The following is a 20,909-nucleotide window of genomic DNA, read 5'->3' on the forward strand; positions in this document are numbered from 1 at the left end:
GATAAGCGTCTTCTCCAAACGTTTTTTAGGATACACGTTATCCCTTTTCCCCTGACGTGGTCAGCGCTGGACCCAGGGTCCAAAGGTGGATTCTCCAATCTCCAGGCTTGCATCTAGAGCCATAGTTGCACTGGAGATGGGGCTTCACTTAAAGATGCCATTCACAGACAGATGGACTCTGGTTGAAATCTGTCTAGGAAGCTATCGGCGTGTCGGTTGCTCCGGCATCCACAGCCGTATAGGCAACCTAACCTTTTCAGCTGTTCTTGCGCAGCTGGCCTTGAGCACAGGGACATCTGTACCGCAGAGGCGTCCGTAACCCCGCAATGTCTGCACTGCGACTTACCCTGTTTATACTGTCCTAAAAGTACAGTCGAGGTTTCGGTCCTTCCCAAGCTCCGGCAGGTCCCAATTGTCCTCGTGCAAAAGGGCTACAAAACCTCAGACGGGCTCAGATTCCGGCCGGGCTCAATCACGCCCAAGGAAGGCAGTCGGAGGAACCGCTACCAAGGCGGCCTCCTCAGGACTCTCAGCTCTCTCTCTCTCTCTCCGCATCCGCGGTTGATGGCAGACTCCCCCGCCTTTGGCGACGTTTAGCTGCCACAGGTCACAGACCGGTGGGTGACGGACATTGTGCTCACGTGCACAGGACAGTGTTCTGTTCTCGTCCTCCGACTCCATTCTTCAGAACGGCCCCACCCCCCACCGAGCAGATGCCCTGCTGCAGGCGGTGGACGCTCTAAGAGCAGAAGGAGTGGTGATCCCTGTCCCCCCTCAGGAACGAGGGCGAGGGTTTGTACTCCAATCTCTTTGTGGCTCCAAAAAAGGACGGTTCCTTCCGTCCTGTTCTGGTCCTGAAACTGCTCAACGAGCATGCGAACGCCAGGCGGTTCCGGATGGGATCCCTCCGATCCGTCATTGCCTCAATGTCTCGAGGAGACTTCCTTGCCTCAACAGACATCAAAGATGACTATCTCCACGTGCCAATTGCTACGGAACACCAACGTTTTCTACGTTTTGTGATAGGAGACGAACATCTTCAGTTCGTAGCTCTGCCATTCAGTCTGGCGACAGCCCTACGGGTGTTCACCAAGGTCATGGCAGCAGTGGTAGCAGTCTTGCACTCTCAGGGACACCCGGTGATCCCGTACTTGGACGATCTACTCGTCAAAGCACCCTCCCTCGAGGCATGCCAACGCAGCCTGAATGTTACGCTGGAGACTCTCCAGACTTTCGGGTGGATCATCAATTTGGCAAGGTCAAATCTGTCTCCGACTCAATCACTAACGTATCTCGGCATGGAGTTTCATACTCTATCAGCAATAGTGAAGCTTCCGCTGAACAAGCAGCGTTCACTGCAGACAGAGGTGCAGTCTCTCCTTCAAGGCCAGTCGCACCCCTTAAGGCGCCTCATACACTTCCTAAGGAAGATGGTGGCAGCCATCGAGGCAGTTCCCTTGCGCATTTTCATCTGCGCCAACTGCAATGGGACATTCTCCGCCAATGGAACGGGCAGTCAACCTCCCTGGACAGGAAAGTCTCCCTTTCCCAGACGGCCGAGGACTATCTGCAATAGTGGCTTATTCCCACCTCATAGTGGTCACGACAGATACGAGTCTGTCAGGGTGGGGAGCAGTTTGTCTCCGCCACATGGCTCAGGGGACGTGGACTCAGCAGGAGTCCACCCTTCAGATCAATGTTCTGGAAATCGGGGCAGGGTATCTTACCCTACTAGCTTTCCAGAAGTGGCTAGAAAGAGAGCAGATCCGAATCCAGTCGGACATCTCCACAGCGGTGGCATACATCAACCACCAAGAAGGGACGCGCAGTCAGCAAGCCTTCCAGGAAGTCCGGCGAATCCTCATGTGGGTGGAGGACACAGCATCCACCATATCCGCAGTTCACATCCCGGGCGTAGAAAACTGGGAAGCAGACTTCCTCAGTCGCCAGGGTATGGACGCGGGGGAATGGTCCCTTCACCCGGACGTGTTTCAGGAAATCTGTTGCCGCTGGGGGGTGCCGGACGTCGACCTAATGGCGTCTCGGCACACCAACAAGGTCCCGGCATTTCTGGCACGATCGCGCGATCACAGAGCTCTGGCGGCAGACGCCTTAGTGCAAGATTGGTCGCAGTTCCGGCTCACATGTGTGTTTCCACCTCTGGCACTCTTGCCCAGAGGACTGCGCAAAAATCAGATCCGATTGCAGCCGCGTCATACTCGTCGCCCCGGACTGGCCGAGGAGATCGTGGTATCCGGATCTGTGGCATCTCACGGTCGGTCGACCGTGGTCACTGCCAGACCGACCAGACTTACTGTCCCAAGGGCCGTTTTTCCATCAGAATTCTGCGGCCCTGAACCTGACTGTGTGGCCATTGAGTCCTGGATCCTAGCGTCCGCAGGATTATCTCAAGGAGTCGTAGCCACAATGAGACAAGCTAGGAAGTCAACGTCTGCTAAGATCTACCACAGAACGTGGAAGATTTTCTTATCCTGGTGCTCTGCACAGAGAGTATCCCCTTGGCCATTTGCATTGCCCACCTTTCTTTCCTTCCTGCAATCGGGGTTGGAAAAGGGCTTGTCGCTCAGCTCCCTTAAAGGGCAAGTCTCGGCACTATCCGTGTTTTTTCAGAAGCGTCTAGCACGTCTTCCTAAGGTGCGCACGTTCCTGCAGGGGGTCTGTCATATTGTGCCCCCGTACAGGCGGCCGTTAGATCCATGGGATCTGAACAGGGTACTAGTTGCTCTCCAGAAGCCGCCTTTCGAGCCTCTGAAGGAAGTTTCTTTTTCTCGCCTGTCACAGAAAGTGGCGTTTCTTGTTGCGATCACATCGCTTCGGCGAGTGTCGGAGCTGGCAGCTCTGTCATCCAAGGCTCCCTTCCTGGTGTTCCACCAGGACAAGGTAGTGCTGCGCCCCATTCCGGAGTTTCTCCCTAAGGTCGTATCCTCGTTTCATCTTAATCAGGATATATCCTTGCCTTCCTTTTGTCCTCATCCGGTTCACCGGTATGAAAAGGACTTACGTTTGCTAGATCTGGTGAGAGCACTCAGAATCTACATTTCCCGCACGGCGCCCATGCGCCGTTCCGATGCATTTTTTGTCCTTGTCGCTGGTCCGCACAAGGGGTTGCAGGCTTCTAAAGCCACCCTGGCTCGATGGATCAAAGAACCAATTCTAGAGGTCTACCGTTCTGCGGGGCTTCCGGTTCCTTCAGGGTTAAAAGCCCACTCAACCAGAGCCGTGGGTGCGTCCTGGGCATTACGACACCAGGCTTCGGCTCAACAAGTGTGCCAGGCAGCTACCTGGTCGAGTCTGCACACTTTCACCAAGCATTATCAGGTGCATACCTATGCTTCGGCGGATGCCAGCTTAGGTAGAAGAGTCCTGCAGGCGGCAGTGACACCCCCGTAGGGGAGGGCTGTTTTGCAGCTCTAACATGAGGTATCTCTTTACCCACCCAGGGACAGCTTTTGGACGTCCCAATCGTCTGGGTCTCCCAATAGAGCGCTGAAGAAGAAGGGAATTTTGTTACTTACCGTAAATTCCTTTTCTTCTAGCTCTTATTGGGAGACCCAGCACCCGCCCTGTTGTCCTTCGGGATTGTTTTGTTGTTTGCGGGTACACATGTTGTTCATGTTGAACGGTTTTTCAGTTCTCCGACGTTATTCGGAGTTAATTTGTTTAAACCAGTTATTGGCTTCCTCCTTCTTGCTTTGGCACTAAAACTGGAGAACCCGTGATATCACGGGGGGGTATAGCCAGAAGGGGAGGGGCCTTGCACTTTTTAGTGTAGTGCTTTGTGTGGCCTCCGGAGGGCAGTAGCTATACCCCAATCGTCTGGGTCTCCCAATAAGAGCTAGAAGAAAAGGAATTTACGGTAAGTAACAAAATTCCCTTCTTTTTGCAGCTCTGCGAAGCGAAGTTCACAAACTACAAGGACAAGGATGTCCATTACAACGAGCAGTTCCACAAGTTCATGATGGTAAGCGACAGCCCAGATGATATAATCCGGCAGGTTATTGGGTCTGTGCTGTATGATGTATATCGTTTCTAACACAGGGGGTGAGGCGAACACAGCTGTCTTATATGGGAAAACTCAAAACGCTGAATGAGCAGATGACAGAAACCGGCAAAAAGGAGTCCTTCATTGGTAAGAAAGTCAGGACCCTGCACTCCACAGCGGAAGGGGCTTCTGTAGACTGGTTTGGGGGCTACCTTGCCAGCAGCACTGTGTGTGTGTCACTGGGAGGAGGAAGGCGCGACCCCCACACCCCTGATTGCTCCTGTCATGTGTGAGCACCACTCCAGTCACACAGGAGACTTTGGGTGTAGTGATCATTTATCATCAGCAATGACGTCATGTGGAGAGCTCACATCACCGCTGCAGCCAATCACTGCTTTCACTAGCTCATGCCGTCTTCATCAGCTGGTAAGGGGATATACAGAGCACAGCTAGTAAGGTACGAAATGGTGGAGAGACGATTAATGAATGCAATACTACAGTGGCTTTCTTTTGGCAGGCCTCGAGTACATCTATGAGTATGCGGCGGATAGTGAAGGGGTCCGCATGTATGAATGTAAGCTGTGCAACTCTGCCTTCAGAGTCGCCTCCATCTTCTTCCACATTGTAGGGATCCAGCATCGGATTTTGTACCTGGTAAGTACGGGCGGCACAGACTCCTCACGTAGGAGGGATACAAGGGATCTTCACATACAATATCACTTTCTGATTGGTGAAACCTTCCCCCAAATGGTTGGACTTGCCCCGACCGGTGGATGCTTCCCTTGTTAGTGGGATCTGCCTCGACCAGTGGGACCTTTCCCCGTTGTTGGGACCCGCCCCAATTGATGGGACTTGGCTTGATTAGTGGCACTTGCCCTGACCGGTGGAACCTTCCCACATTGGTGGGACCTGCCTCAACCAGTGGGACCTTTCCCCATTGGTGGGATTTTCCTCAATTTTTGGCGAATGTTTTCTGGACATTAAACCCTGTTGCCTGCCGACTACTGTATTGGTGTTTATGGTTTCGGTTCAGATTGTTAAGGTGGTTTTTATTTCTCCTTCTAGGCGAAGCATCATCCCATTATGGGAATAGAGGACAGTTACGAAGTCTTACAACTTGTACATTACCGAAAATTAACCAATAATGCCCTCGCCATCGAGCAGACACACGGAAGGAAGAAAATTAATGTGAGTTACACATTTTCAAGGGGATGTCCATTTATCATGCCCCTGTAACTGGAATACGCCAATACCAGACATGGCTTAAGGACAGTGGTGGCGTTTTTGCCAACTCTAGGCCTGTGTTTTTAAATAACAGGGTAAATGTTATAATATAGGGACCCCCCCCCCCCCTGCAGCCTTTTCTTGTCTTTGTTAAACTGTATATTCTGTATGTTGTTTTTTAGACATTGCTTGAACAGCCACCCTACTCTGCTATACATCTCCCCGGCAATCACTCAATTGCTGGTACAATACAATAGTTTTGTATTAGTCATTTTTAAAAGTACTGAGAAAGCGGTCCTGTTTGTTTGTTTGTTTTTTTTTGGTTTTTAAGCCTCCAATTACTCTGGAAGCTCATTAGGTTTATGGCATGACAGAAGAAGCCATGTTTCTCTGAATAACTGCTTAGATGCCATGGCAGTTACTGACTGCATCATATAAGGGGTTGAGTTGCTAAAATCTAAGTTATCTCCAATCCCATCAGTTGCAAGATGCTGTCAGCTGTGAAGGGAGGGGGTTCAATCGTTTTCAAGCCATATGCCTGTCAGGAAGGGCGATGCGCTGCTGGCACAGGCCTTCACTGGAGGGGCGTAACTAAGCAACTGCCTCATCTTCATTAGAGCCTCTGATGATTAGGTTAGGCCTGTGCTGGAAGGTAGCTGCCAGGTGCTACTCGATGGGATTGCTATGTACTGTGGCATCTGACCCCAGAGGTTGGATCTGCAGGAGTGGGCGCTGATGCATGCAGGAACAGTCTCTGGTGCAGACAGGAGAGTGGAAGGCTGGTGCAGGCGGGTACAGCAGGCACGGATGGTTCAGACAGGTACTAGAACACAGGTAGGTGTTAGCAAGCACAGGTAACTGAGACGGGATACAAGGGATGGGAACGGGATCTAACAACTAGTAGCAATGTCTCAAGCAGTAGAACAAGGAAAGGTTTGTAGCCCGTTCACAGTGTTTGAAAGTCCACTGTGCACAGAACCACTGTTAGACCAGAGATGCAATAGGATACGAATAAAGGAAAGAGGTTCCAACTTCTGGTAAAATGTTCGATCTTTAATGTGTTACAAAAAGTAAAAAAAATACCGTTGAAGAGACATGGTGTGCGCTCCCGGGGGATCTATGTGGTGTGCACAGGCCCTGAGAGCAGGGAGGACAGAAGCAGCCGGGCTGGGCGAGTGCACTGGTGTCCCTTCCTGGAGGAGGAAGCAGCACAGAGAGGGGGCGACGGCATTACAAAAGGGTTAACAAATGTTCATAGATAGCAGCCAGATTTAGACAAGATATATAGGATGACGTCTGATGCCTTGTATGTGTTTATTTTTACATTTAGGTTGTGGAGGAAGTTTATGTATCGAAGCCGAACGTCACTGAAGTCAGTGATTTAGAAATGTATCTTGTGGGTACGTCTACAACCTGGGGAGGAAAAAGTGATCCTAGGAGAAGCTTCCCCTCCTGGTGAAACCTTCTGATATGTTATATGTATCATGTTTTAAACTCTTTACACTTCATCATGGAGCGATCGGGGTATAAAAGCTCCTTGATACAGGATTGTGTAGTGCCAATGAGTTGCCATGACAGTCGGGGACCTGCTGAAGCCCCTTCAACCACTCTTCACTGCTAGCTACATACTGATGCATGGATAGCGCCACATCTGTGAGTGTGAGGTGTTGCACCTCAACACTAGTGAAGTGAATGGGGGACAGTTGCCACAAAAGGGTTGTTTCCATAAACTGTTTCAAAAACATGTTTTTGTTTTTTTTAACCTCGCTCCACCCCTTAAATTCACAGAAAATATTCCCTCTAAAGAAGAACTAGAAAAGAGAAAAGTTGAACAAAAAGTTGAACAAAAAGTTGAACAAAAAGTTGAACAAAAAGTTGAACAAAAAGTTGAACAAAAAGATGAAAAGAAAGATGAAAAGAAAGATGAAAAGAAAGATGAAAAGAAAGATGAAAAAAAAGATGAAAAAGAAGAAGAAAATATAGATGGTAGCAAAGTGAATAGTAAAACGAGAAGAGGACGGAGGCGAGCACAGAAGTTTAGAGACATGTTGAATTCTCAACAGGGAGACGATGATCGTGACGACCGATCCAGGCACCGTGACCACAATTCCTCATCACGTGACAGTAAAGACCTGCCGAAATTCCTCCTTCACGATGACGATTTCGATGCCAGAAACATAAGCCAGGGCAGTGCCTCTGCATCTCGACTCAACTTCCTGAAAGATTATCCATCTGATGACCGCAGGGCAGATCGTAGGAAGCGGAGCCGTTCTCCAGATCGCCGCAGTAAGAGGCGTAGTAGTGGCGGATCCAGATTTGTAGACAGCTGTGGCGATATTGACGTGCGGTCCGTGGTGCCCTCAGGGGGCATCTCATTTCGAGGTGAGCTCATCTTCTGCTTTCCGTCTGGGTCACAGGTCTTTCTTTTTTTTTTTTCTTAAATTATTTTTTTAACCATAAACATGGAATCATTCCAGTCTGGATCAGTTGCAATACATTTCACAACCATTGTATTAAAGACTAACTGTGACACATGAATATTTTCAACATTTTGACCTCTCCATGTTTACCAAAGGTTTTATAGTACGGGAATACCCGAGTAGATTAAGAAAGAGAGAAAAAGGAAACGAGTAAGGCAAGAAAGGTTTAGCGAGAAACGAGCGGGGGGGGGTACAGAAGGGGGAAGAAAGGGAAAGACACTGGGGCACGAACGAACGCAAAGCAGGGATCCATCCTCTCAGAGCACCTCCGTCCCATGGCATCCATGGGGGCCCCCCTCAATCAGGGTGTATCCATGTGCCATAGTCATTAGAGTATTTAAACTCGATCCAGGAGAACCAAGTCTTGTAAAAGGCCTCATGTCTATCGTAAAGAGACGCTGTCAGGTCCATGTATAACAATTCGTTCACCCTATTTGCCCACATCGATAACGTCGGCGGGGAAGGGGATCTTCACCTCAGAGGGATGCACGTCCTAGCGGCCATCACCAGGAAGCTTAACAGAGACCCTTTGTACGCACGGGCAGAGGACTCTGATAATTGGAGCAGGAAGAGTTCCGGGCCCAGGGTCTGTGTGTGTCCAGTCACATGCCTGATCACTCCCCGTACCCCCTCCCAAAACTGCTGTAGCGCAGGGCATTCCCAAAATATGTGTAGGAAGTCTCCCTCCCCTGTGCCACATCTCCAGCACCCCGGGTCCACTGCTGGGAACATCCTGTGGAGTTTTGTTGGGACCCTATACCACCGGGAAATGCATTTAAAGTTGGCTTCTTGAAGTTTTGAACTCATGGATGCTTTGTGAGCAAGGGACAGCACCTTGTTTCTCTGCGTGGCAGAAAGGGTGAGGCCCAGGTCCGACTCCCACTGCAGGAGGAACCTAGGAGGAGGCAGATTCGTGGAGTTGTTTAGCATGGTATGTGAGATGGCCAGTGAGTGTCTAAGGGTTCCCCCCTCCATGCATAACTTCTCGAATTCGGTGAGGGGTCTGTCAAACTGACTATAGTCTGGTAGAGAGCACAGAAAATGTCGAAGCTGCATAGAACGCCACTGGCCCAAAGGCCCGGGGACGCGGAAGTTCCGGAGTTCCTCCGACGTTGGCCAATGCCCCCCAACTCCAATTTGGTGGGCTCGAAATCTATTTCGGGAGATCCATAGGCGAAACACCGGGTCAAAGAGACCCGGGGGGAATTCTGGAGCGCCAACGATCGGGGGGAGGGTAAAGGGATTAGGGATCTCCGGACCACCTCTTGAGAACAACAAGATAGCGTGGCGCCAATCGTGGGATGGGTCCGAAGTTCTGTACCTGTTTGGGAAATCACCCATGGGAGCGCCGCTAGTGGAGTATCTGTGAAGCTCTGCTGCACCGACACCCAGGGTTTGGCCTTGGAATGCCTGCACCAATCCACTACTCTGGCTAAGTGCGTGGCTACATAGTATGCCTTGAGATCCGGGAGGCCAAGCCCACCCCGGGTTCTAGGTCTACACAACAGCGACCGCGCCAATCTCGCCGGCTTGTTTGCCCACAAAAACCTCGTTTGCATAGAAGAGACTTCTCTAAAGAAGGTCTTGGGGATGGGTCACAGGTCTTTGACCTTCTGTACCACCTAGTCTATCCTGGTTACTACTGTACTTAACACATGCATGTATCATTTCAGAACTGAAGGCAGCCAACATCGGACATCTATACGGTTTCAGGTTAGTACTGAGGAAAAATCCTGTGACGTTAATGCAGGATGCTTCTATTACCAATGTTGTAGGTTTCCACATGGTTACGGCTATTTGGTCGCGATTTGTGAAGCTTTCATGAAATACAGTGCAATTCAGGCTGCTCAATCCTATCTCTCCACATCAGCGGAATATACCATAAATGTCAGGTGAAGGTCCCAGTTGCATCTTGAGAATGATGCTTCCTGGTACTGTAAATGAAAAAGATTTCGTTGGAAACAGCTCAGTGTAAAGAAACCTCCATTTTTCAGAAAAGTACTCCTCCCACCACTGAGTCCTGTACAGATTTCGATAGGAGACCCAATTTTGACACTGCTGTGAATAGTGAGGTGTCTTTCTATATTCACCTCTCTCCAACAGTCCTTGAGTAGAAGAGCCATCTTAGCGCTACCAAACAAGTAAAGACGCATGCGTAGCAACTGCTCACTTACAAGCCGTGAGGTGGGGGTTACAAAACTTCCCTTCATGTGAAAACTGCCCATCTCACCTGTCTTAGGCCCCTTTCACACGTCAGTGATTCTGATACGTTTGTGCTTTTTTTAAACATACCGGAATCACTGACCTACGCAGACCCATTATAATGAATGGGTCTGCTCACACATCAGTGATTTTTCACTGAACGTGTCTCCGTGCAGCGTTCACCTGTGTCCGTGATTGCTGCACGGAGACATGTCCATTTTTTTCTGGCATCACTGATGTCCCACGGACCACGCAGTGGTGTGATCCGTGAAACACGTGCCAGAAAAAAACGTGCTTATAAAATAAAAATTATTTTTACTCACCCGGCGTCCAGCGATGTCCTGTGCAGCCGGCTGCTTCTGAGCCGGCTCGTTATTGTCGCGCATATTCATGATGCACGACACAGCCGACCCGAAAGTAGCTGCTGCGCGGGGGTCAGCGCCGGCCGGATGCTGCACCGTGGGAGCGATCAGCACCATGGAGAGCGGGAGCGCGCACAGGTGAGTTGATTTCTAAGTGCAATCACGGGCCACGGAGAACGGAGCCCGGATTGCACTTAGACAACCCACGTGTGCCGTGATTCACGGCACACGGAGGGACATGTGCGTGTTTTACAAGCCAGTGAAAACGTCAGTGTTTTTCATGTGTTTTTCGTGTGAAACTGGCCTTAAGAATAGGGCCCGACGCATGCTCAGCTCTCCATTAACTCCTAGGGTTGATGGGCAGAACAACGCATGCGCAGCAGTGCCTCTCAAGTCAGGCGTCAGGAGACCTTCATTCTTTAAGTAAGCATGTGTCCCACCTCTGGGAACCAAACACCTCTCAAGAATGGAGTCTTGTTTGAATAAAGAAATGGCTGTGTATGCGTCGCTCTCTACATTCACTTCTATGGAAGTTCAGAAAGTGAATAGAAAAGGTTGTCTCTTCATTTACTGCGACTGCAATACCAGGGGTTCCCTGTATCCATATTCTCATGAGTGTGGCCTCTAATATCCACGTGTGATTGATTAATCCTTTAATGCCATAATGGAAATCTCCGTAATATACAGCTCTGTCCAAATGCAGCTGACACAATGCCTCCCCATGTGATGTTTGAAATACTCAAGGACTTATTTCTTTTACAGCAGCGCAAATCTCCCCCTGTGTAAAAAGAAGCCGGTAAGCATCCACAAGAAGTCGTGGATAAAACACACGGACGTCACTAAGCAATGACACATTCACCTTATTATCTGTTTTTCAGGAGAAGGACTCTGACAGCGACATGGATGTGTGCAGTATGGTACGTGACCTATGGCTGTACGGTATATGAAATCTGACCCGCATATGGCTCAAGATTATATATATTATATAAATATTTCTGCCATTTCCCTGTAGGACTTCAGCGAATGTGAACCAGAAGACTTCTGGTGTAATGAGGAGCTGTTTGATTATTTGGTAAGACGACATCTTATGTGAAGAGATGCTGAGCAATTTAATGCTCGATAGTAAAGTTCAAAGTGAAAAAACAAAAATTGTCCTCAGCTGTAATGTAGAAGTGTAGACATTTCTCTTCTGATTTTTTCTTTTTCTTAGAAATGCTACGACATCGGAGATGATGAAGATGTCAAGTTCATCCTGGAGTCCATAAAGATCTTATCTCAGTCTTTGGTCCGTCACAAAACCCGGATGGAGGATCTGAAGAAGTGGATATCGCAGGAGAAGACTAGGCTGGCAGATGAGAAGAAGGTATTGTGTTCTGTGTGACCGTCCCTGCACTTCTGAATTAGAGGAGATGGGGCTTTCCTGATTCGGCTAACAATTCAAATACGTTCCGGGATAGTCAAAGTGCATATGAAGTGAAAAAAACAAATCCCTTTAAAATATCTCTTTCTTTACCGTTCCTATGGGAGACCCAGACCATGGGTGTTTAGCTTCTACCTCCGGAGGACACACAAAGTACTACACTTAAAAGTGTAGCTCCTCCCCCTGAGCTTATACACCCCCTGGTGAGCAGACCCAGCCAGTTTATCGCTTTGTGTTCAGGAGGCATACATCCACACATGCATTCTCATATGATTTTTCCTTTTGGAACGAGATTGAAGAGTGGGGTCCACGTCTGGACCCCCGGCATGTCCCTTCTCACCCCACTGTGTCGGCGGTGTTGTAAGATTGATTCCTAGGCTGGAGCCTTTACATGCCGTGCTCCTTCCCCATCCCTCCTGGGCTCTGGCTTGAAGTGGGAGCCAGCACGGTCTCCATGCTTGGCAGGACACCGGTCTCCATCCGCAGCCCTTCAGGACCCTGCTGGACCGGAGTACTCATCCCCAGGGACTTGGCCCTGCGTCTCAGCAGCTAAGTACCTGAGACGTTTAGATTTCGGGGTCCCTGTACTTTATTGTTGGGGGAGAGTGTGCTTATTGTGTTTACGGACATTTCCGGCGGGTTCTCTAGCTGTCGCCTGAGAACCGCGCCGATGGTGCCTGCGCGTCGGCCGCGCCGCTCAAATTTAGGCCCTGGCTTCGCCGGAGGCCTAGTTTCTGTTTCACTGCCCTCGCATGTCACTCATGCAGAGGGACAGGCTCGGCTCCTCCCGGCGGCCGTTCTGTACAGGGGAGGGACACTCCCCACTGCAGTGTGTGTCCCCTCCACTGTAGGTCTCTATGGCCCTTCAGATCGCGCTCCTCAAGCAAGTCCCGCCCCCTCTCTTCGCTCCGGCGGCCATTTTCTCAGCGTTCTCTCTGCGATCAGTCATTGCAGCGCTGGTCTGCAGTATCTCTGCTGAGGTGCTGTGCTTGGGGGGTCCGGGCTTCGGGATCTGGAGGGCACACAACACCGCTCCAGCGGTCTGGTAAGCCACAACCGGTCTCCGGTTGTGGACCTCTGTATATACTCTCTGGGGTTCATTCTCTGGCAGAGCCCCCACTCCAGCAGCATGTCTCACACGAGGAGCAAGGCCCCAAAGCTTTATGCTGTATGCGCTACATGTAAGCTCCTGCTGCCTGAACCGAGCACCTTCCCACATTGTGATGCCTGATCTAACTTGGCGGTGCCACAGCCTGGAGTCTCACCCCCAGTGATTTCTCAGGCTGCTCCTGTGGCTGAACCCCCGGCTTGGGTAGAATCCTTTTCTAGGTCTATCTCCCAGTCTTTTGCTGAGTCCATGGGACTTCTGTCCAGGACGTTGATGAATATGCATCAGCCCCCTTCACAGGGTGCCTCTGCTGCTAGGGGTCCCTCAGGACCGGAGCTCACAGAGGATTCATCATCAGGACCCAGACCCCGTCCTCCTAAGAAGAGACGCAGGGTTCCCTCTCCCTCCTCCTCCCGTGGCTCTGATTCAGAGATGACTCGCTGGAAGAGGAGGATGCCTTTACAGGGGGCTCGGAGGCTAACTCGCTGTGCCCCATTGATCTGTCCGAAAGTGACTCAGATCTTAGTGACTTGATTGCTTCTATTAATTCTGTACTGGATCTCAATCCGCCAGTATCAGAGGAGCAACCCTCTCTGGCAGAAAAGCACCAGTTTACCTTGCCTAAGAGAGCAAAGAGTGTGTTCTTTAACCACTCCAGTTTTCAGGCCGCTGTGACCAAGCCCAGGGCCTGTCCTGACAAGCGCTTCCCAAAGCGTGGTTATGATGACCGTTTTCCCTTTCCACCTGAGGTGGTCAAGGAGTGGGCTCAGTCCCCAAAGGTAGACCCTCCGGTGTCTAGGCTCGCAGCCCGGACCGTTGTGTCGGTGGCTGATGGCACTTCCCTTAAGGATTCCACTGACCGCCAGATTGACCTTCTGGCCAAATCCGTGTATGAAGCGGCGGGTGCATTCCCTCACCAGGGAATCTATGCCCGAAATGGATGCCTTAACTTCCCAAGCTTCGGCCTTTTCATCCTATGCCATGTCTGCCATGTTGGAGGCTTCTCACCGTACTGCGGTGGCTTCGGCTAATTCCCTTGCTATACGCAGAATCTTGTGGCTTCGAGAGTGGAAGGCAGATGCTTCTTCAAAGAAGTACCTTGCTGGGCTCCCTTTTGCTGGGTCCCAGCTGTTAGGAGAACAGCTGGATGAAATTATTAAGGAAGCTACTGGCGGGAAGAGTACTTCCATGCCTCAAACCAAAGCCAGGAAACCTGTCCAGGGTAGGAATCAGTCGAGGTTTCGCTCCTTTCGTTCCTCCAACTGGTCGTCCTCTAAACCCTCGGCCTCGTCCACTAACTCAGCCAAGGACCAGAAATCCAACTGGCGCACAAAAGCGCGTCCACAGAAGACCGCAGGAGCTGCTGCCACTAAGGCAGCCTCCTCGTGACTATCTGCCCGCTCCGGCAACGTCCTTAGTCGGTGGCAGGCTCTCCCACTTTGGCGACGCTTGGTTTCAACACGTCTCCGATCAGTGGGTGCGGGATATCATCTCCCACGGCTACAGGATAGAATTCTCTTCCAGTCCGCCAAACAGATTTTTTCTCTCAACTCCCCCCTGCTCCAAGGCCGCCGCCTTCTCTCAGGCCGTGGCATCCTTGCAGGCCAACGGAGTAATTGTACCGGTTCCCGCCCGGGAACGTTTCAGAGGTTTCTACTCAAATCTCTTCCTAGTCCCCAAAAAGGACGTTTTTTTCCGGCCCATCCTGGATCTCAAGCTTCTCAACAAGCATGTTCAGGTGCGGCATTTTCGCATGGAGTCTCTGCGGTCAGTCATTGCCTCAATGACCCAAGGGGATTTCCTGGCATCCATCGACATCAGAGATGCCTATCTGCATGTGCCAATTGCAGTTTCACACCAGCGTTGGCTACGTTTTGCAATCTGAGAGGAACATTTCCAATTCGTGGCTCTCCCCTTCGGGTTAGCCACGGCCCCTCGGGTATTCACCAAGGTCATGGCAGCAGTGGTTGCGGTTCTGCACCTCCAGGGGTTGGCAGTGATTCCTTACCTGGACTACCTTCTAATCAAGGCTTCATCCAGCGCAGACTGTCAGCGGAGTGTCTCGCTTACTCTCGCCACTCTAGCCCAATTCGGGTGGCTTGTCAATCTGCCCAAATCCACTCTGACTCCGACCCAGAGGCTCACGTACCTAGGGATGCAGTTCGAGACTCTGCCGGCACTTGTGAAGTTGCCCTTAATCAAACAGCAGTCACTCCAACTGGCGGTGCACTCTCTGCTGAGGTCCCGCCGTTATTCCATCAGGCACCTGATGCAGGTGCTGGGTCAGATGGTGGCGTCAATGGAGGCTGTTCCCTTTGCCCAGTTCCATCTGCGGCCACTGCAGCTGGACATTCTCCGCTGTTGGGACAAGCGGCCTTCCTCCTTGCACAGGTTAGTGGCTCTGTCGCCACAGACCAGGAGCTCTCTTCAGTGGTGGCTTCGGCCCCTCTCTCTGTCTCAGGGGCGCTCCTTTCTGGCCCCGTCCTGGGTGATTCTCACCACGGACGCCAGTCTATCCGGCTGGGGAGCGGTATGTCTCCACCACCGAGCGCAGGGCACTTGGACTCCGTCCGAGTCAGCCCTCTCGATCAATGTGCTGGAAACCAGAGCCGTGCTTCTGGCTCTCCTAGCTTTTCACCACCTATTTGCGGGCAAGCACATCCGAGTCCAGTCAGACAACGCGACAGCAGTTGCCTACATCAATCACCAAGGCGGGACACGCAGCCGCCTGGCAATGTTGGAGGTACAACGCATCCTTCAATGGACGGAGGACTCCAAGTCCACCATATCCGCAGTCCACATCCCAGGCGTGGAAAACTAGGAAGCAGATTATCTCAGCCGTCAAACCGTGGACAGTGGCGAGTGGTCCCTGCATCCGGCAGTGTTTCAGTCAATCTGCCGCAAGTGGGGCACTCCGGAAGTGGACCTAATGGCATCCCGTCACAACAACAAGGTTCCGGTTTACGTGGCTCGCTCCCACGATCCTCAGGCCTTCGCCGCGGACGCTCTGGTTCAAGACTGGTCCCAGTTTCGTCTGTCCTACGTGTTTCCCCCTCTAGCTCTCTTGCCCAGAGTTCTGCGCAAGATCAGAACGGAGGGTCGTCGAGTCATCCTCATTGCTCCGGACTGGCCCAGGCGAGCTTGGTACCCAAACCTGCTCCATCTGTCCGTAAAGGTGCCGTGGCATCTTCCGGACCGTCCAGACCTTCTCTCACAAGGTCCGTTTTTCCGCCAGAATTCTGCGGCTCTCAGGTTGACGGCGTGGCTCTTGAGTCCTGGATCTTGACGGCTTCTGGTATCCCCCCTGAGGTCATCTCCACTATGACTCGGGCCCGTAAGTCTTCCTCTGCCAAGATCTATCACAGGACTTGGAAAATTTTCCTGTCCTGGTGTCGCTCTTCCGGCCATTCTCCTTGGCCTTTTTCCCTGCCGACCCTTCTGTCTTTTCTACAGTCCGGTCTGCAGCTGGGACTGTCCCTCAACTCTCTCAAGGGACAAGTCTCGGCTCTGTCAGTGCTGTTCCAGCGGCGTATCGCCCGGCTGGCTCAGGTCCGCACCTTCATGCAAGGCGCGTCTCACATCATTCCGCCTTACCGGCGGCCCTTGGATCCCTGGGACCTCAATTTGGTTCTCACGGTTTTGCAGAAACCCCCCTTTGAGCCTCTTAGGGAGGTTTCTTTGTTTAGTCTTTCACAGAAAGTGGTCTTTCTAGTGGCCATAACTTCCCTCAGGAGAGTCTCTGATTTGGCTGCGCTCTCTTCAGAGTCACCTTTTTTGGTTTTTCATCAAGACAAGGTGGTTCTCCGTCCGACTCCGGACTTTCTCCCTAAGTTGGTTTCTCCTTTCCACCTTAACCAGGACATTACCCTACCTTCCTTTTGTCCGGCTCCTGTTCATCGCTTTGAGAAAGCGTTGCATACTCTGAATCTGGTGCGGGCGCTCCGGATCTATGTGTCTCGCACCGCTGCTCTTAGGCGGTGCACCTCTCTTTTTGTGCTAACCACAGGTCGGCGTAAGGGCCTCTCGGCTTCTAAGCCGACCTTAGCCCGTTGGATTAGGTCGACCATTTCGGATGCCTACCAGTGTTCTCAGGTGCCTCTCCCGCCGGGGATCAAGGCACACTCGACCAGAGCTGTCGGTGCCTCTTGGGCTTTCAGGCACCAGGCTACGGCTCAGCAAGTCTGTCAGGCCGCCACTTGGACTAGCCTGCATACCTTTTCAAAGCATTACCAAGTGCATGCTCATGCTTCGGCACATGCGAGCTTGGGCAGACGCATCCTTCAGGCGGCTGTCGCCCATTTGTGAAGTTAGGCTCCGCCTACTTCTCAGTTTTTCTGTTTATTCCCACCCATGGACTGCTTTGAGACGTCCCAATGTCTGGGTCTCCCATAGGAACGATAAAGAAAAAGAGAATTTTGTTTACTTACCGTAAATTCTTTTTCTTATAGTTCCGTATTGGGAGACCCAGCACCCTCCCTGTTGCCTGTTGGCAATTTTCTTGTTCCGCGTGTTATCACCGGCTGTTGTCGTGGACAGAGTCTCCGGTTGTTCCGGCTTTTGCTCTGTTCTACTTGTGGGTGGCTATTCTCTTTCAGCTTTTGCACTAAACTGGCTGGGTCTGCTCACCAGGGGGTGTATAAGCTCAGGGGGAGAAGCTACACTTTTAAGTGTAGTACTTTGTGTGTCCTCCGGAGGTAGAAGCTAAACACCCATGGTCTGGGTCTCCCAATACGGAACTATAAGAAAAAGAATTTACGGTAAGTAAACAAAATTCTCTTTTTTATTTATATACTTCTTAAAAATATTCCAAGTGATTCACCCTTACAGCAAATATCAAGGGTAGTATAAATATACACCAGGGATGCCACTCCTAATCAAAGGATAAAAAATGCAATTAATGATGGAGGACAACATAAAGGGAGTTTGGGGTCCCACAGGGGGATTAAAGTAACCCTGTTATAAACCTTCAACTTAACTCCTTCCTACCAACAGAGGTGATACCGCCTTAACTTAACTGGGCGCCCCCGTTCCTCGGTGGCTATCCCTAACTTACCCTGATAATTCCCTACCATATAAGGACAAATGAGGATGCCTATGCAAGAACACTAAAAATTAATGGTTGGCCTTATCATACCCTCAGGATATCTCAGAGAGAGGGCAAAATCAAATAGATATTGTAAAACCCTGTTAACATCTATATCAATCCAATATACCCCAAAATACAGGGTTGCAGATTCATGTACAGGGTTACAGATTCATATACAGGTCAAAACCCAAACCTAAACAATGTGTTTCTTCGGCGCTCCATTGGGAGACCCAGACGATTGGGTGTATAGCACTGCCTCCGGAGGCCACACAAAGCAATTACACTAAAAAGTGTAAGGCCCCTCCCCTTCTGGCTATACACCCCCAGTGGGATCACTGGCTCACCAGTTTTCTGCTTTGTGCGAAGGAGGTCAGACATCCACGCATAGCTCCACTGTTTAGTCAGCAGTAGCTGCTGACTATATCGGATGGAAGAAAAGAGGGCCCTTATAGGGCCCCCAGCATGCTCCCTTCTCACCCCACTTGCGGTTTGTAAGGTTGAGGTACCCATTGCGGGTACGGAGGCGGGAGCCCACATGCTGTTTTCCTTCCCCATCCCCCTGAGGGGCTCTGAGGAAGTGGGATCTTACCGGCCTCCAAGCCCTGAGGCCGGGCTCCGTCCACAGACCCATTGAACCTGCTGGATAAGGAGTCGGGGTACCGTTCAGGGACAAGGCCCTGCAACATTCAGGTACTCTGTGTCCCCCTATGGACTGGCCGCGCACGCTCCAGACTTGCTGGGTGTGCTAGTGCGCCGGGGACAGTAGCGCTGCGCGCTGGGGTTTGAGTCACTGCAGCTTAGCTGAGTGACTTTATGTGTTGGGAACTACCGCGCCGACCGCTCCGGGAGCGGCGGCGCGGCTGGGACTTGTAGTGCGCCGGGGACTTAGCGCCGACCGTGCTTTTACGACGGCGGCGCTTATAAATCTAGTCCCCGGCTTTTGCGGCCTAGCTCCGCTTCGTTCCCGCCCCCTCCCTGTCACTCAGGGAAGGGGACAGGCGTTGTGCAATCATCAGCGCCGAGGGCTGGAGCCTTATTTACATGCTCCAGCCCTCTCACTGGGCACAGTGGGACGCAGGTTTCCCGCTTTTTGTCTGAGCACACCCAGGGCCCGCCCCCCCTCCACAGAGACGCCGGCAGCCATTCCTGCATGCAGTCTGGCTGGGGAACGGACACAGGCTCTGGGAGACCCAGACAAGGGATTTCTGGCGACCACACACCCGCGTTAAGCGGGCGGTAAGCAGCACATTCGTGCTGGCCCCACTAGTGCCACAGTGTTATTTGGTGTACTTTTTCCTGTACCAGATATATCTATATATATTGCACTGTAAGGTCGCTTCTTGGCTGTATACCCCTATTGCTCTGAGGAGACGACAACATGTCATCTGCAAAACGCAAGGGTGCCAAGACACAGGCTGTGAACGCCGCTTGTGCCGCTTGTGGGGCTAATCTACCGGCAGGTTACAATGACCCCCATTGTGTGCAATGTTCGGTCCCTGTGCCACTTCGTCAGCCGGAGCCTGTGGTGGTAGTGGCCCAGGCAGAGTCGCCGGTGAACCCTGTCCCGGTGACGGGGACAGAGTTTGCTGTTTTTGCTGACAGGATGTCTGTCACTATGACAAAAATCCTAGAGACCTTGCAGGCCAGGCCAGTTACTCAGTCCATGGACACTGCTGCGGCAATGTTCCCCGGTCCCCCTCAGTTGGAGTTAATCAGTGCTTCAAGGGGGTCCCAGGCATCTCAGCCTGACGGCTCTGATTCAGATGACAGTCCCAGGCAGCCTAAGCGTGCTCGCTGGGAGAGACCCCCCACGTCTTCACGCGGATCAGGGTCTCAGCGAGAGGAGTCTCTACATGATGAGACAGAGGAGGGTGATCAGGAGTCTAATCCTGAAGCCGCTCTCAATCTGGATACTCCTGATGGTGACGCCGTGGTAAATGACCTTATAGCGGCCATCAATAGTCTATTGGAAATTTCTCCCCCTGTCCTTCTGCAGAGGAGGCAGCTGCACAGCAGGAGAAGTTCCATTTCAGGTATCCCAAGCCTAAACTGAGTACTTTTCTGGACCACGCTGACTTCAGAGAATCAGTCCAGAAACACCATGCCTACCCAGATAAGCGTTTCTCAAAACGTCTTAAGGATACACGTTATCCCTTTCCCCCTGACGTGGTCAAACGCTGGACCCAGTGTCCAAAGGTGGATCCCCCAATTTCCAGGCTTGCAGCTAGATCCATAGTTGCAGTGGAAGATGGGGCTTCACTTAAAGATGCCAATGACAGACAGATGGACCTTTTGGTTAAAGTCTGTCTATGAAGCTATTGGCGCGTCGTTTGCTCCAGCATTCGCGGCCGTGTGGGCACTCCAAGCTATTTCAGCTGGCTTGGCACAGGTGGACTCTTTCATAGGTCCAGCAGTGCCGCGAGTAGCGTCCCTAACCTCGCAAATGTCGGCGTTTGCGACTTACGCTATCAACGCTGTCCTGGACTCTACAAGCCGTACCTCAATTGCGTCTGCCAACTCTGTTGTCTTGCGCAGAGCCTTGTGGTTAAAGGAATGGAAAGCGGATTCTGCTTCCAAAAAATGTTTAACCAGCTTGCCGCTATCTGTGGATAGACTGTTTGGTGAACAATTGGCTGAAATCATTAAGCAATCCAAGGGTAAGGACTCCTCCTTACCCCAGCCCAGATCAAGCAAACCTCAACAGAGGAAGTGGCAGTCGAGGTTTCGGTCCTTTCGAGGCTCCAGCAAGACCCAATTCTCCTCGTCCAAAGGGACTCAGAAGGAGCATAGGAGCTCAGATTCCTGGCGGGCTCAGTCACGCCCCAAGAAAGCAACCGGAGGAACCGCTTCCAAGGCGGCTGCCTCATGACTTTCGGCCTCAGCCCTCCGCATCCTCGGTCGGTGGCAGGCTCTCCCGCTTTTGCGACATTTGGCTGCCACAGGTCAAAGACCGGTGGGTAGCAGACATTTTGTCTCACGGGTACAGGATAGAATTCAGTTCTCGTCCTCCGCCTCGGTTCTTCA

The 20,909-nt window shown here is 51.6% G+C and overlaps 1 protein-coding gene across 2 annotated transcripts in view; it reads left to right on the forward strand.

Moving 5' to 3' along the window:
• The window catches only part of LOC142258169 (uncharacterized), a 67,268-nt gene that overhangs the window by 9,811 nt on the left and 36,548 nt on the right, over positions 1-20,909 (forward strand). For both annotated transcript variants that reach the window (XM_075330664.1, XM_075330663.1), the window contains exons 3-13: positions 3,908-3,982; positions 4,060-4,150; positions 4,521-4,657; positions 5,069-5,191; positions 6,558-6,627; positions 7,016-7,609; positions 9,381-9,420; positions 11,034-11,067; positions 11,150-11,188; positions 11,284-11,343; positions 11,482-11,634. In XM_075330664.1, the coding sequence (XP_075186779.1) occupies positions 3,908-3,982; positions 4,060-4,150; positions 4,521-4,657; positions 5,069-5,191; positions 6,558-6,627; positions 7,016-7,609; positions 9,381-9,420; positions 11,034-11,067; positions 11,150-11,188; positions 11,284-11,343; positions 11,482-11,634 (1,416 nt within the window). The remainder of the gene's footprint in view (positions 1-3,907; positions 3,983-4,059; positions 4,151-4,520; positions 4,658-5,068; positions 5,192-6,557; positions 6,628-7,015; positions 7,610-9,380; positions 9,421-11,033; positions 11,068-11,149; positions 11,189-11,283; positions 11,344-11,481; positions 11,635-20,909) is intronic.

The sequence above is a fragment of the Anomaloglossus baeobatrachus genome, chromosome 12 (assembly GCF_048569485.1).
Source record: "Anomaloglossus baeobatrachus isolate aAnoBae1 chromosome 12, aAnoBae1.hap1, whole genome shotgun sequence".
Lineage (NCBI taxonomy): Eukaryota > Metazoa > Chordata > Amphibia > Anura > Aromobatidae > Anomaloglossus > Anomaloglossus baeobatrachus.